At 37.4% G+C, this 16,660-nt stretch overlaps 1 protein-coding gene across 1 annotated transcript; it reads right to left on the bottom strand.

Moving 5' to 3' along the window:
* Positions 1–4,450: 4,450 nt before the first annotated feature.
* kng1 (kininogen 1) lies at positions 4,451–16,482 on the bottom strand. Its single transcript, XM_079808171.1, has 7 exons — positions 15,952–16,482; positions 15,760–15,876; positions 13,299–13,371; positions 10,839–11,011; positions 10,403–10,513; positions 8,519–8,611; positions 4,451–6,108 (listed from the first exon to the last, which is right to left on the bottom strand). The coding sequence occupies exons 1-7, from the start codon at positions 16,147–16,149 to the stop codon at positions 5,899–5,901; spliced, it is 975 nt and encodes a 324-aa protein (XP_079664297.1). The 5' UTR covers positions 16,150–16,482; the 3' UTR covers positions 4,451–5,898.
* Positions 16,483–16,660: the final 178 nt, after the last annotated feature.

Genomic DNA, 16,660 nt, shown 5'->3' with positions numbered 1-16,660 from the left:
CACACACACACACACACACACACACACACACACACACACACACACACACACACACACACACACACACACACACACACACACACACACACACACACACACACACACACACCAACTGCTGAGCCGTGATGCCTGTCTGAACCAGTGAAGGTTTGACTCTGAATGATCACTTCAGGAGAAGAGTTAGACCTGACAAATCTACAGGAATATCATCCTTAAATATTCTGCTTTCTAGAGCCACTCTTGTAGATGTTTATAGGATGAACACATGCAGTAATTAAGAACAAAAATGTTATATTAATTAATATTAGTGTTATATTAATTATGTAATAATTATGTACATTTTCCAATCTGCATATAATACACTCACCTAAAGGATTATTAGGAACACCTGTTCAATTTCTCATTAAGGCAATTATCTAAACCAATCACATGGCAGTTGCTTCAATGCATTTAGGGGTGTGGTCCTGGTCAAGACAATCTCCTGAACTCCAAACTGAATGTCAGAATGGGAAAGAAAGGTGATTTAAGCAATTTTGAGCGTGGCATGGTTGTTGGTGCCAGACGGGCCGGTCTAAGTATTTCACAATCTGCTCAGTTACTGGGATTTTCATGCACAACCATTTCTAGGGTTTACAAAGAATGGTGTGAAAAGGGAAAAACATCCAGTATGCGGCAGTCCTGTGGGCGAAAATGCCTTGTTGATGCAAGAGGTCAGAGGAGAATGGGCCGACTGATTCAAGCTGATAGAAGAGCAACTTTGACTGAAATAACCACTCGTTACAACCGAGGTATGCAGCAAAGCATTTGTGAAGCCACAACACGCACAACCTGGTGGCGGATGGGCTACAACAGCAGAAGACCCCACCGGGTACCACTCATCTCCACTACAAATAGGAAAAAGAGGCTACAAATTGCACAAGCTCACCAAAATTGGACAGTTGAAGACTGGAAAAATGTTGCCTGGTCTGATGAGTCTCGATTTCTGTTGAGACATTCAGATTGTAGAGTCAGAATTTGGCGTAAACAGAATGAGAACATGGATCCATCATGCCTTGTTACCACTGTGCAGGCTGGTGGTGGTGGTGTAATGGTGTGGGGGATGTTTTCTTGGCACACTTTAAGCCCCTTAGTGCCAATTGGGCATCGTTTAAATGCCATGGCCTACCTGAGCATTGTTTCTGACCATGTCCATCCCTTTATGACCACCATGTACCCATCCTGAACGTGCTACTTCCAGCAGGATAATGCACCATGTCACAAAGCTCGAATCATTTCGAATTGGTTTCTTGAACATGACAATGAGTTCACTGTACTAAAATGGCCCCCACAGTCACCAGATCTCAACCCAATAGAGCATCTTTGGGATGTGGTGGAACGGGAGCTTCGTGCCCTGGATGTGCATATATATATTAGGGCTGGGTATTGACACAAATTTCACAATTCGATTTGATTTCGATTCACAAGCTTTCGATTCGATTTTCGATTCAGTTCAATATCGATTATTTTGGATATGTATCAGGTATAATACATGGAACATTTTCTCAAGGAAAACTAATTTCTGAACTAATGTAAACTATGGGAGTCAGTTGATACTACATTAGCCTACTAATATTGAATGTAAAAATGAACTGATTTGTATACAAACACTTAAATGACACTAAATTGTGTTTTTTTATATAATAATAAAGTTATAATATTAACTTTACAATTACATAATCATAATTCTACTCCAATTAGTTTTTTTGAAATATAAACATTTAAAGGGTGGCTGTCATAAAAACTTGCCAGATTTATTAAATATTGAAGAACATTGACAATGAATATCCTATGTAATGTGGTGCATATAATTAGCAAAATGAGTTAATTTTTCTAGCTGACTAACGAGTTTATGGATATGGTTTTTCTGGATAAGGTAATGACGTTGCGTGACATTTACTTGTAAGCCGTTTTACTTGCATCTTTCTGCGATTGAAACACTGATTGAGCAATTCTATGTGACATGATACGGATTTCGGTAAGTTGTCCTGTATCTTTTAACACACTTTCAGAAGCTCATTCGTGTTTATTTTGCGCTGTTACTGGGATTAAAGCGGAAGAGAAGATCCGTTCATGTTTGCTCCGCGCTGCTAGTTCTCTTGAGCTGAGCTGCGGCAGAGCGATCTCACGCCACAGCGGCAAAAACTGTATTTATGTTTTTGAATTTCGTAAAAAAAAAAAAATAGACTATTCGATTCTTGGGATTTAAGAATCGATATTGTTTTGTAAAAGTGAGAATCGATTAAAATCGAGAAATCGATATTTTTTACCCAGGCCTAATAAATATATATATATATATATATATATATATATATATATATATATATACACTCACCTAAAGGATTATTAGGAACACCATACTTATACTGTGTTTGACCCCATTTCGCCTTCAGAACTGCCTTAATTCTACGTGGCATTGATTCAACAAGGTGCTGAAAGCATTTTTTTTAAATGTTGGCCCATATTGATAGGATAGCATCTTGCAGTTGATGGAGATTTGTGGGATGCACATCCAGGGCACGAAGCTCCCGTTCCACCACTTCTCAAAGATGCTATTGGGTTGAGATCTGGTGACTGTGGGGGCCATTTTAGTACAGTGGACTCATTGTCATCTAATGTCGTCGGATGGAGAAGTTGATTGATCCATACCTAGGAAACCTCAGTGAGTTCTTCTATTAGCAGATTGTTTGCCTAGAATATAAGCTACCATGCATTGGGGTGTTTTCTGACATTTCAGGTTGAGTTTATTGAGATCCATGCCCTCCAGTCAGACCAGGAGGAGATTGTGACCAGACCAGCCAGGTTGTGCTCTACCATCATCATGCCGTCAAGGTGGGATTCAAGTCGGCACAAACAAGGTTGTTCTTCCATATTGTGGTGCTCTGCAATTTAATATAGTATCGTCATCATATCAGTGTAGATGTAGATGGACCAAAATAAGCCCATTCAAATATCAAGTAAATAAGTATTGTGATACTTGGTGCCACAGTGACACTCTTGTCCCAAAAAGTATTGCTATACCACGATACTCAATATGTTGTCCCACGGTGAGTAATTTTTCCCTCTTGCTAAACAAAATTTGAGGGTTCCCCCACCTGCCAAATCCCACTTTAACCACTGGTTTTAAGAGTAGTATACATAAAAAAATTATATGACTTACCTTTCATTTCATAATCAGGCTGCTGCAGCTTCTTCTGTTGACTGTCACTTGACCGTTTCGCTGTACAAATTTGAACCGTCGCTGCGGAAACCGTATTTAACCATGGCCGGTATTACTAAAAATAACCCAACAACGTTAAAATGACCCAACATTTTTGTAAAATAACCCAACATATGACCCAATAGGTGTAACCCAACGGTTGGATTAAAAAAATAACCCAACGATGGGTGTTGTACTCATAAAATGTCTTCAAAGTTGTGGCCCCCATCATTTTAAGACGGGACCCCCCAAAACAATTATTTTGCATGTAAAACCATCTCCTAACACTGTAAAAAAAAAAAAAAAAATCAGGTCTCCAATTGAAAATTTTCTAGTGACCGATCACATCTAAATGTTTTAGTTGGCCAAATTGAATTTCTGTGAATTTAATCGCATCAATTCACAGAAATTCAATTTGGACAACTGAAAAATGTAGATGTGATCAGTGTCTAGAAAATTTTCAATTGGAGACCTGAATTTTTTTTACAGTGTACCTTGTCATGACAGTAGGCTAAGCTTAGAAATGATTTATAATTTCAGGTGTCAGGTTGGATTTCGTGTGTCAGTTTCAAGTAATTATTCTTTGCATGGTTGTGTCACATTTTTAACAAAGAGAAGAGCACAAGTCCTGAAAAACGAAGCCAAAACGTTTTGATTGCCCCCCATGTGGTTGGTCCCGGTATAAGTCATAAACCCCAACTTCTTCATGTGATCGAAAGGGAGGCAAATTAAACAATCAATACAATTTAAAGAATTTTTAAAAATGGTTTCTGTCATTTTAGGCAGTTTTTATAACACTGATGTAAGGTTTTATGGTCAGTCATTAGTGCTTTAGTTAGTCATTTGAGCAAAGATGCTCTCAGAAGCCTACGAGTTATGAAGGAAGAGAATGGCATTGACAGTTGATCATAACTCTTCCAGAGTGCAGCTTTTCCTGCATCATTTGGAACCGTGATAAGTTTTCCCTCAGTCATTTTTTTGCGTTATCGCAATCACGGTTAATGTTTGCTTTCTGCCGTCTGCTGTGTTGAGTGGTAGCACATGCGCAAAATAGTTTTGTGATATAAATTATATATCCTATTATTATGATAAAATAAAAATTATCAACACAGTCACAACACAGCAAGCAGGCAAAGCACACGGCACGCAAACTATATGTATAGCCAATTGCCGATTTATTTTTTTTCTTCGTTTTTCTTATTTTTTCTTAGTTACAAAACCGAACCCGACCTGAACCCGAGGCTGTTCATTAAACATTAGCCCGAACCCGACCCGAAACCCGCAAGTTTTTCGGGACCCGTCGGGCTCGGGTAACAGTCTAGCAGACCTCTACTTCATGCTCAGACTCGAATCAGTGCAATATGTGACATTGGCGGCTTTGGAGGTGAGTCGTCCATCTTTTTTAACTGTCTATGGTCAAAACAGGAAGTCAGTTGCCTTCTCAAACGACATTATTAACGGATAGCCTATTCGTCTTTTTATTTTTTTTACGTTTGTCTTTTCCTTTCTGCATTGATGTCTTTAGCGACATTTCGCTCTGATAATATGATTGCCTGAAACCACAAGCCTCAAACCATCATTCATTTGCGCTGAAGAGCTGACCAATCCGAAGCTCAACTTACTTAAAATGACCAAAACAGTGTTTCCTCGCCTTTCCTCACTGTTTCCATCCAAAGTTGCGAATTTAGCGTATGTGCAAAATTGGAATATCGCATAAACCATTTGCGCTATAAACATTATCCATACCACTTGCACAAGAGCGTGTCTCAGAGTGTCAGACGAAACACAATAAACGCTGTCATGTTCTCTTGCGTTGGGATGCTGGTGTTTGGGAACGCAAACATGTGAGACGCTTCTGGAGGGAATTAAATCAAATCATTCTGATGACAGACTTTGGCTCAGGCGTTTCAGTACCAACAAACCTTTTGAGATGCTACGATGCGATTGGTCCGCTGGTTAGTCCAGTTATCCAATCAGATTATCTGTTGAGACAAAGTCTCATAATTTTTTTGTTGAGCATCAAGGTATTTGTTAGGTAAACGTGTTTTCATCGTAGTGTATTTAATATGTTTTTATGCAAGTTTTTAGAAGTTTTTAGAATCTCAATATGCACATAAAAATAGGTGAATGGAAACATGCTTTAGCTCTTTATTTCCATCCTGTGCATTTTCTTGTCATTGTGTAAATAAAAGTTATAATTAATAAAGTTTTAAAGTACCTGAGTACATAAGCATAAAGGTGTTTGACCTTGATCAATGAAAATATTCGGATTCTCAATTCGGAGGAAAAAAAGTCAGAATTTCAGAATATAAAAGTCAGAACTACAAGTTTCTTTTTTAGAATTGTGAGAGAAACTCACAGTTCCTAGTTACACAGTGTAAAAAAAATTCCATTGAACATTTTTCTCTGTTTTATAATGTTGTATAGACAAGCAATACAATTCCAAAATTTCATCAAATAGCATATTTGTATATTCCTCTTTATTGTGAAATATGAGACAACTGTGAATTGTTGTAATTCACAAATAAATGAATGACACTTTATTCAAAACTCCATAAAACACATCCTAAGAATGTTAGTTGTATTTTCATGCATCCCATCTTTTTTTATTTTAGACAATTATTTAACCACAGAGCGCGTAAGGACAAACAAACACGGGCTGCTCATCTTGCCAAATCCTCATCGCTGAAAGAAGTGTCTACTGTGGTTGGGTTTGGCGGTGTAGATTCTGTAGTGTTTGGAGCTGCAATGCTGTCAATGACAGGCTTGAAATCTTTCCAGGATTTGGTAGGACAGTTCAGCGGTGGGCGTTGAGTTTGCATTGACACCCTAAGAGGAGACCAGCCAGGTGGCCGCTTAAATTTTGTGCCCACCTGAAAGCAAGATGTTGGACATAAATTGGTTAATTAAAAATCGATCACAACCCTTTATACTATACAATTGAATTAGGCCTATCACGATATTATATTTTTCAGACCACGGTTATTGTGGCCAAAATAACTCACAATATCGATATATCGCGATATCTATAGAAACCTTGGGGGAAAAAGTTATCAAAATAATTTTTACATTGTTTATTTTCTTTTTTCTTTTTTACCCAACAGAACGTGTGAATGCATCTGGTTGTTTAAACCACATATAAACATTTTACTCCTGGCAAATTGTTAAAAATAAATGTGTGAAACTATGACATAGTGGCGCTACTGCAACACGCATTACCGCAAATGAGTAACCTATACACGGCTGCCAGTGAAACTGAAAGTAGCCCAAGTCTCAGATGCTCAAACAAACAATCATCTTCTTTAAAACTAATGAAACTAAATGCTTTTACCAGTGCTTAGGTCGCTCTTTCTCCTATTGAAATGAGCTGATGATAAATAAAATGCAGCTCGAATCTTTTGCTTTCGTTGACGTGAACTGAATTTGCATAGCCTATAGCGCGGGAATTGGAGATCGGATTTATATTCACTTTGCGGAGAGGTGTAAGGTAAGACAACCTGCATGTTTTTTTATTTTTTTATTTTGTTTATTAGTTTAGATTGTATAACCCGTTTCGCTTGTGAGCGCCGTTGCGAGCAGCATCGGCCTGCCTCAGCTTGACAAAAATACGATTTCACTGTGATGATGCTTGAAGTGTTTTCTATGGATTTTATTATAGGCAAGACAAGTAAAGTGTTGATTTGATAGGCTAAATTGATCAAACATGTGCTTAACTCACTGTCGGCCACTTGGTCGATTGCTCCAAACATTTTTTCTAAATTAACTTAAAGCTACACTGTGTAACTTTTTTAGTCTATTCTTAGCTAAAAACACTTAGTTCTTTCAAAAATATATGTGCTCATTAATGTATATTTACTTCTTTCAAGTAATAAAGTATTCTCGTAAGTTTATAATATGCCATTGAAAATACATAAGGTAATGGGATCTAACGGTGGTCGCCATGTTGCCCCTCCATCTTGAAAGTACATTAGCCAAAGAGGGACATACCTGTAAATTCAAGCTTCGCCTTTCGCGTTTTTACTCGATGGCACTGTACAAAATTCTCTGCCTCGCGCATGTGCGCGTCAACTTGTTTAGACTTGTCTGGTGCATGCGCAGAGAGTTTTCATCTCAGCAGCGTCCAGTAACAGAGTTATACGGAGTTTTCCTGGAGTTTTCCTGGCTTGTTTATTCCTCAAAAGTCTGTTTTTCCTTGTGTGGTATTTCTGTGCGTTAAAACTCCGTAAGTAATAATCGTTATTGTCATTGTAGATGTGTTTCAGAGTGTGTCATTGCGTAATTCAGTTGATATCACCTCAGAAGTATTTTTGTGTCAACATACAATAGCGTAATGCTCACCTATTTGAATAATCATTCAGTTATTTTGTTATCAACAATGTTTATTCGTTTTTAGAAAATATTTGCTTGTAATGTATGTTGATGGAAATATGTATCAGGTCTGATCGGCATGTTAACAATTGTTATACAGAGCGCACTGCAGTGCTAACGTTAAAGCGGCGCACACACTTTTGTAACCGGACACCGCTTGTTAGCAGCAGCAGCTGCAGCTCCGCTCCTTTTAATGCAGCTGCATTTAGCGCCTATATATGGTACAATAAGCTCTGGTTTACGGTTACATTATACAAATGTAACTTATAAGTATAGTTATACAGTTCTTAACTGTGTATGTATATTTACAATCCTTATTTGTTCTCTCACAGAAACCACATTTATGTACATATCCACGCAAACCTGTTTATGCCTTGCAATTGGATGACTGAATAAACATTACTAGCATCAAAGTTCACTCTGGATTAGCTGCAGTTCTTTCTAGCCGAATAATTAGGCCAGTTGAGTTCCAACCATCCCACTGCGCACAGAATATCCCACAGGCACCGTGTCGAATGTGGACGAGGTCGAACTGGAAGCCATGTTAATCTTGGACTAAATCGGCCACCGTAGGAGTTGAAACGAAATCGGAATTGAGAGGAACAGAAACTAAAATTCACTGGATGGTCATATACCTTTTCACCACTAGATGGGGGAAAATATCACACAGTGTAGCTTTAATAAAAAAACGAAACGAAATATAACTACTTTGACATTAAAAACAAAGCTGAACTTTTTTTATGGCTGCAACATTGTGTAAAAGGGAGTAATACCGGTATATTGTCACACCCTAAATTAACACAATGTCGATATTTTGTGCGTTATATATCACTGTTATCACCAATACCGGTATATTGTGACATCCCTAAATTGAATATAAATAATTCATATGTAAAATATTGATGGGTGACTCACCTTTGTGACACCTGCCTCACATTCAACATGCACTTCTGGGACCTCATGTCTCCAAGGAGCCACATCCACAGTGGAGTTACACTGCAAAACCTCCTAAACAACAACTTTATCTGTGAGGCTACAAGTACACTTTCTTTAAATTTCTTTCTATATATAACTATGGAAGCTTGTTTTCACCACGGAATAAAAGGTAATTTTGACTTTTTACCTCACAATTCTGACATTTTCTCACAATTCTAAATTTCAGAATTGCGAATTGCGACTTTTTTTCTTGCAATTGTGAGTTTACATCTCCAATTTTTTTTTCCAGAGATGCGGAATATAAACTAGCAATTGTGAGATAAAAAAAAGAATTGTGAGATATAAACTAGCAATTGTGAGAAAAAAGTCAGAATTGCAAGATATAAACTCACAATTGCGAGAAAAAAGGCAGAATTGCGAGAAAAAAGGTAGAATTGTGAGATATAAACTCACAATTGCGAGAAAAGCATCAGAATTGCAAGATATAAACTCACAATTGCGAGAAAAGCATCAAAATTGCAAGATATAAACTCACAATTGCGAGAAAAGCGGCAGAATTATGAGATATAAACAAAGAAAAGCATCACAATTGCAAGATATAAACTCATAACTGCGAGGAAAAAGGCAGAATTTCAAGATATAAACTCACAATTGTTGGTAAAAAGCAGAATTACGAAATATAAACTCACAGTTGCAAGAAAATCATAAGAATTGCGAGACAAACACAATTGCGCGAAAAAAGGCAGAATTGTGAGATATAAACTCACAATTGCAAGAAAAGCGCCAGAATTGCAAGATATAAACTCACAATTGGGAGAAAAGCGGCAGATTTGTGAGATATAAACAAAATTGTGAGGAAAAAAGGGAGAATTGCGAGATATGAACTCACAATTGCGAGAAAGGCATCAGAATTGCAAGATATTAACTCACAATTGCAAGAAAAGTGGCCGAATTGCGAGATATAAACTCGCAATTGCGTGAAAAGCCTCAGAATTGTGAGATATAAACACAATTGCACGAAAAAGGCAGAATTGCGAAATATAAACTCGCAATTGCGAGAAAAGGTGCAGAATTGCAGGATATAAACTCACAATTGCGAGAAAGGCATCAGAATTGCGGGATATAAACTCACAATTGCGAGAAAGGCATCAGAATTGCGGGAGATAAACTCACAATTGCGAGAAAGCTGTCAGAATTGCAAGATATAAACTCACAATTGTGAGAAAGGCGTCAGAATTGCAAGATATAAACTCTCAATTGCGAGAAAAAGGCAGAATTGCGAAATATAAACTCACAATTGCGAGAAAAAAGGAAGAATTGCGATATAAACACCATTGCGAGAAAAAAGGCAGAATTGTGATATAAACACTATTGCGAGGAAAAAAGGCAGAATTATTAGATAAAAACTCACAATTGCAAAAAAAGAGGCAGAATTGCGAGATATAAACTTGCGATTGCGAGAAAAAGGCAGAATTGTGAGATAAATTACATTTTTTATTTTTTATTCCGTGGCGTAAACAAGCTTCCATACACAACTATATTTGGATTATTATCAAGTATATTTTCACACATTTTTGCATAGATCTTTCCTTGAATAGTTCGTAATTACACATTTATGTATATAAAGATTTTCAACATTCTGTCAGACAAAGAACATCTTTGAGTGTTACTAAAGTGTATTGTGCCATCTCAGACTAAATGACTAAATATTCATGTAAAAAAACATTTTCATTCACCGAGGATGCATTAAAGACATTTGTATTATTATAACATATTTCTATTTCAAAGTAAATGAGATTCAAAGAATCTTGAAAAGAAATATCACGGTTTCCACTAAAATACAAAAAGTGTTTTGAAACTTACGGTGTTCTCCTGCAATGGGTGACACTCCTCAGTAACTAATTTAAACTCTGGCCTGGTGCAGTTGCTTTTCTCAATCTGAAACTGCAATTTATACCTGAATCCAGCAACCACCTACACATTGAGAAGAACCACAACACCACAACATAAAAACCACAGCCAAATTTTACAATAAAATAGGTCAATGGAATAAATGAGGTGATTTTACGTTCATATTTATGCATTTGGCAGGTGCCTCTACTCAAAGTCACACATTGATCCTTTATGTTGCAACACTCTTAGAAGAAAAGGATCTAAGTGACTTGACTGACATAACAAGTTCTACCTTAAAGGATTCAGTCAAGAACTCCAGGGTTCTATATAGAACCCCATCTAATCTTTTTTTCTAGTGCCAAGTTCTTCCAGCTGAGCTACAGGTTCACAGAAAGAAAAGGTGTACCTGTTTTGTTGCTGATAACAAGTCCTTAAAGATGAAGAAATGCACGTGATTGACCATCCTGTTGGCTTTGGCCAAAGAATGAATGAGCGGTTCTCTCAGTTCTTCTTGATTTAAGGCAATCTTTTCAGGGCAGCCCAGACAATGGGCGACTTTAGAGGAAATATATGTCTCAGCTGTCAGAGAAATTTAGGAAAGAGAGTGTAAAATTGTATATATTCCACCATCCAGAGTGATTTCAACTTTGTTTAAAAAAAATATTGTTTAATTCATGGTGAAAAACTACACTACCCAAAATCCTGAGTACAGCTCCACCAATCAGAGAAGCCAGTGTTACCATTGAAATGGAAATCACATTTTCAAACTACTGATATAAGTATTTGTAAATGTTTAAATATTTTATGTAAGGACTACACATAAATAGTTTTTTTTAAACCAATTTCATAATTCACAGTGCATTGTGGGAAGAGTACACAGTCATGTACCGTTGTCTTCTGATTTCTACTTTGTTACTTTGAATCAGATGCTGTGATGGATGGGATGAATCTGAGGATAGTCGAGCAAATCTTGTCTGTCACAGGACATATTAACCCTCTGGTGTTATTCAGACATTTTTGACTGAAAATTGTAACTTTTTTTTGTTTTTTTGTCGGAATGGTATGAAACCTTGTGAATGTTTTTTGCACTTTCTGTGTGAACGCAAAAAATAAAAAACTTTAAATAAAGGTTAAATGATCCTGAAAAAAATAGTCACATTTCTATTATACGCGCTCCAAATGCCTGCATTGGAAATTGATGGGAGAATTTGGACGTGGAAGCATTTTTAGACTGCGTCCAAATAAAATCTGACTGAAAGCTAATTTATTGAGATATCAAGTTCAAATTTGGAACACAACTTATTTAGATTCATGAATTTTGTTTTCGTCAATATGTATACTTATATAAAAATATATACTTCATATAAAAATGTATAATAACTGTAAAACTTCATAAGTCACTTTTTTTTTACTTTTTTCCACTTCAGCAATAATCTGACAAGTGTCGTCTGTAAAAAGAGACAAAACTTCAGTCTGTGCTCCGAAGCTTTCAAGATTTACGACAGTTTAAGTTGGAAATATAAATTCACGATTGCGGGAAAAACGTCAGAATTGCTGGAGAAAAACCTCATGATTGCGAGAAAAAAGGCAGAATTGCAAGATATAACCTTGCAATTGTGAGAATAAAGTCAGAATTGCATGATATAAAGTCGCAATCACAAACAAAAAGTTAGAATTGTGAGATAAATTAAAGGGTTAGTTCACCCAAAAATGAAAATTCTGTCATTAATTACTTACCCTCATGTCGATCGACACCCGTAAGACCTCCGTTCATCTTTAGAACACAAATGAAGATATTTTAGTTGAAATCTGATGGCTCTGAAAGGCCTCCATTGGCACAATGCACGGTACACTCTGAAGACCCTTAAAAGGTACTAAAGACATCGTTACAAAGTCCATCTCACTACAGTGGTTCTACAATAGCTTTATGGAGTGACAAGAATAGTTTTTGTGCGCAAAAAAAACCCTAAATAACGATTTATATAGTGATGACGATTTCAAAACACGGCATCATGAAGCTTCGAAGCGTTATGAATCAGTGAGTCGAATCATGATTCAGATCGCTTGTCAAACCGCCAAACTGCTGAAATTTGGCGATCCAAACTGCTGAATCGACTCACTGATTCATAACGCTTCGAAGCTTCATGATGCCGTGTTTTGAAATCGTCATCACTATATAAGTCGTTATTTAGGGTTTTTTTGCGCACAAAAACTATTCTCGTCACTCCATAAAGTTATTGTAGAACCACTGTAGTGAGATGGACTTTGTAACGACGTCTTTAGTACCTTTTAAGGGTCTTGAGAGTGTACCGTGCATTGTGCCAATGGAGGCCTTTCAGAGCCATCAGATTTCAACTAAAATATCTTCATTTGTGTTCTGAAGATGAACAGAGGTCTTACGGGTGTCGAACGACATGAGGGTAAGTAATTAATGACAGAATTTTCATTTTTTGGTGAACTAACCCTTTAAGTTTTTTATTTTTTATTCAGTGGCGGAAACAAGCTTCCACACGACTATATTTGGATTATTATCAAGTATATTTTCACACATTTTTACATACAGTAAAAATGTCCTTGAACGGTTCGTAATTACCATAAAATTCTCTAAAAATACAAATATTAAATACATTTTTTTTTAACTAAAATATAGTACAATCATTTCATTGAAATTTTTTGACAGACACAAGAACAGCACCTTGATTTGTAGTTGCAGTTTATTTTGTGGTGACTGAGCATTTTTTTAAACCAGAAAAGTGCTATTAATTCCTTTTAATATGGAAAAATTACTGTGACATTAACGGTAAAGAAAAAAAGGATTGAGACATGAGTTATTCTTATAACATTCAGCTGGCAGCCATAAACATACCTGAACAGTCATGAAACAGCAACTCTTGACCTGCTTCTGTAAACAGGACTTTTGCATGACAGATTCTGAGTGCCTGAGGAGCCACAAAATGTACGTTACCCCAAGACAAGAAAGACAATTATTTCAACAATGAAAAGCCATACTATAATGTAGGGGTGTATTCATGTATTCATCCCGAACCATCACAGTTCAGTCCATAAACTCAGACAACGAATACAGTCAGTCACAGGCGATCCAGAAGGGGGCGCATGCAGTAATGTAACGCTGTTCGCTAACCGCCACAACAGGAAAAAGAGCAGAAGTAGAAGACACAATCTACGCAAAAGCCACAGGAAGGCAAGCCTGTAACCTTTAGCCAAAAAAGACTGGTACTCAAGGAAGGAGCCAGAGGCCAGTTTTTTAATGGATGTCAACGGGGAAGAGGCTTCACTACACTGAATAAATCGCTTTTGTAAGGAAATGGCTTATCATTCAACAAATCGACTGCTTGTCCGCTAATCTTCAACATTTTACGCTAAACCATAGGTCAACGTTTCTTGGGAACGATAAAAGGTTATTTTTATAAGAAAAGGCAGAGAAGGGAATGTTGCGACAGGTAGGACTCGTTTACGGTATTACCGTAGTATTTAACAGTAATATTGAGTGATATTGTATATTGTCTAAAGAAAGTAGAAAATACTGATGTTTTCTGTGTTTGGCTTTCAGGTCTTACCAGTTATGATAAGACTTGAATTGTAATGACTATTATAACTGCATGTATGCATTTGACACTGATATTATGCAATTAAATGAATAAAGTTAATAATTGAATTATAAATATTGTATGTTGTTTAATGAAAGTAAAAATGTGTGTAATTCGTCTACACACAGATTATAGTCTATATATTTACTCCATAAACTAACTCTACGAACATGGAAAACAGAGATAGATTGACCTCTCAACCTTTACGTTAAAGAGAAAATCCAACGCAACTTTGAGGGGACCAAGCGAAACATGATTATGTATTCCTGCGCAGCTAACGACATTGGACATCAACCTACACGGCAAACGCTATGACTTTTTCATATAATGTCTACTTTCTTTGTATAACAGTTCTATCTAATATATTAGACAGGACTGTTGAACAGATTGTCAACAAATGAAGATGGAAAATGTCAGAGCTGTGTGCTTGAGCTCTGGTGTTCTCAGCGCTGTCAAAATAAAGGTCCGCCACGCCCCCAAAATAAAAGTCCAAACAACAAGCATGCCTTACGTCTCTTCAGAGTTCCTACTGGCGGTGCGAATGCAACCAGGGAAATGTTTCTAGGGGAACCTTTAGTTCTCGGGGAACCACCCTGGTGGCTAGTCCCTTTAACTACCCGGTTGAGAAGGCCCCTAATATTGAACTTTGTGCATCCGCCTTTGTCACGACAATTAACTCTCACGTGCAAAGGAAATTTCAGTGTATAGGCTACGCAAAACATGTTAATTTAATGAATAGTTAATTTAAAGTTTGCAAACAGCCGTTGCCGCATTGGTCAATCTATCAATTAGAGCAGGGTTTCCCAAATGGGGGTTCGGGAACCCCTGAGGGTTCGCAAGGGAATTGAAGGGGGTTCGTAAATTGATGACAAGTACATTTTTTTTTTTTAAGTAAACATTAAATTATTGAAATATATACTTCAAATCTTAGGGGGTACTTTAAGTAAATTATTTTGGTCAAAGGGGTTCGGCTGACAAAAAGGTTTGAAAACTCCTGAATTAAAGTACCAAATCAACTATTCCTTAACCCAGAGAGCAAATTGGCTTTGGGTCGGATATGGCTAAATTTCGGCTGAGATTTTGGCCCACATACCGCATGGAATTACGGTCCAAGGTTGGCCCAAAGTGCTGTTTGCCGAAGGTCAACCAGAGCAATGCTGGAAGCAGACCAAAACTCGCCCAGAGCTTTACAATGTACCTAGAAATTATCCAAAACTGGTCCACAACAACGCCGTAATCCCCAAATGTCTGCCAGACAAAAGCCAAACTGCCAACTTACCCCAGGACTCAGCCACAACTTATCCAGAAGGTAATTTTTATGTATTATTTTTATTTTTAGTGCTTCAAACACTAAAAGAGGCGACCTAAGGGGGGACTAAATGCCGCTGAGTGGAGCAAGCTATATTTTCAAAATAAATGAAAAGAAACCTAGCATTGGGGATTTGTTGCTGTGTTTTCTTCCTGTTGTAGCGAACCATGACCCCAAAACTGAGGTACATACCGAACCATTACTTCTGTGTACTGTTACACCCCTAATATAATGTGACTAGAGTCGGGGTTAGAGGCTGTTGTCAGGCGAGATTATTGATCATGATTGGTCAACAGGGGCATTGTGCAATCCAAATGTTGTATGTTCTAAACTGTAGATTTCCTGAATAGCTGTTTCTAAATGTGATGGTTTATTTTGCGATAATGAATATACATGATCACAAATCTTACATTATCCACTCGCTGCAGGTAGTCGCACTGATGCCAAAGCTTGTCTCCTCCTGCGGGACAATCGCTCTCTCTGCTTGTGAAGCGCACGGACAAAATATCCTTAGATTCATTCTGAGCCTGTGAAAATGACAGCGTAGCACTTAAGGAAGCTGCAAAATATTGTTGAATGCAAAGAGCTAAACCACATCCTACCTTGGTAGCCTCCAGGATTTCGTAGAGAGCCAGTTGTGCGCCTTCGGTTATTATCTCGTTATGCTTGGTTAGAGTTAAATTTACAACATCTTCCACGCGTTTATCGTCACACGGAATGATAGTGTCGGTTTGTCCATGTCCCACAGAACAGTAAAGCCAAGCCAAAGCAAAAACCGCCAAGATCTTCCCTCGCATCATAGTGTCATGAATGTCTCAGCTCTTCTGGAAACCCACCAGTGTTGGACTGAAAGTTCCCACTGGACTCTATCCGCCCCGGTAATGATTTACTCGCTGCCATATCGCTCAATTCTATCTCTATCGCCACCTGTCCAAATATGGTGTGATGGTATTCAGCAGCTGTAATACAAATGTTTACTCATCTGAGACGCAGGATTCTCTGAATCACTAGTCCAAACCAATGATAAGAGTCCTTCACAGAAACCTTTCCATGATGGTGCACAATTTGACTTCAGATTCCAGCTTTAACATTTTATTGTGGTGGACAATCTGTTCCAAAAAATCAATCCATGTGCTCTGGACACAAACATTAGCTGTCAAGCCAATAGAATGTTGTTTGTTTGTTTAGTTGTCTTCCAGTTTGCTTACAAAGAGATTATTGATTATATGTAGCTTTTTGGATACATTTTACGTATTTATTCAAGTATTCATATTATTGTGAGTTATGTTTTTTTAAATTACAAGAAAGTTC

The sequence above is a fragment of the Gobio gobio genome (genome assembly GCF_949357685.1).
Source record: "Gobio gobio genome assembly, chromosome: 24".
Taxonomy (NCBI): domain Eukaryota; kingdom Metazoa; phylum Chordata; class Actinopteri; order Cypriniformes; family Gobionidae; genus Gobio; species Gobio gobio.
The sequence above is the reverse complement of the archived record's forward strand: the minus strand, read 5'-3'. Positions and strand labels throughout refer to the sequence as shown.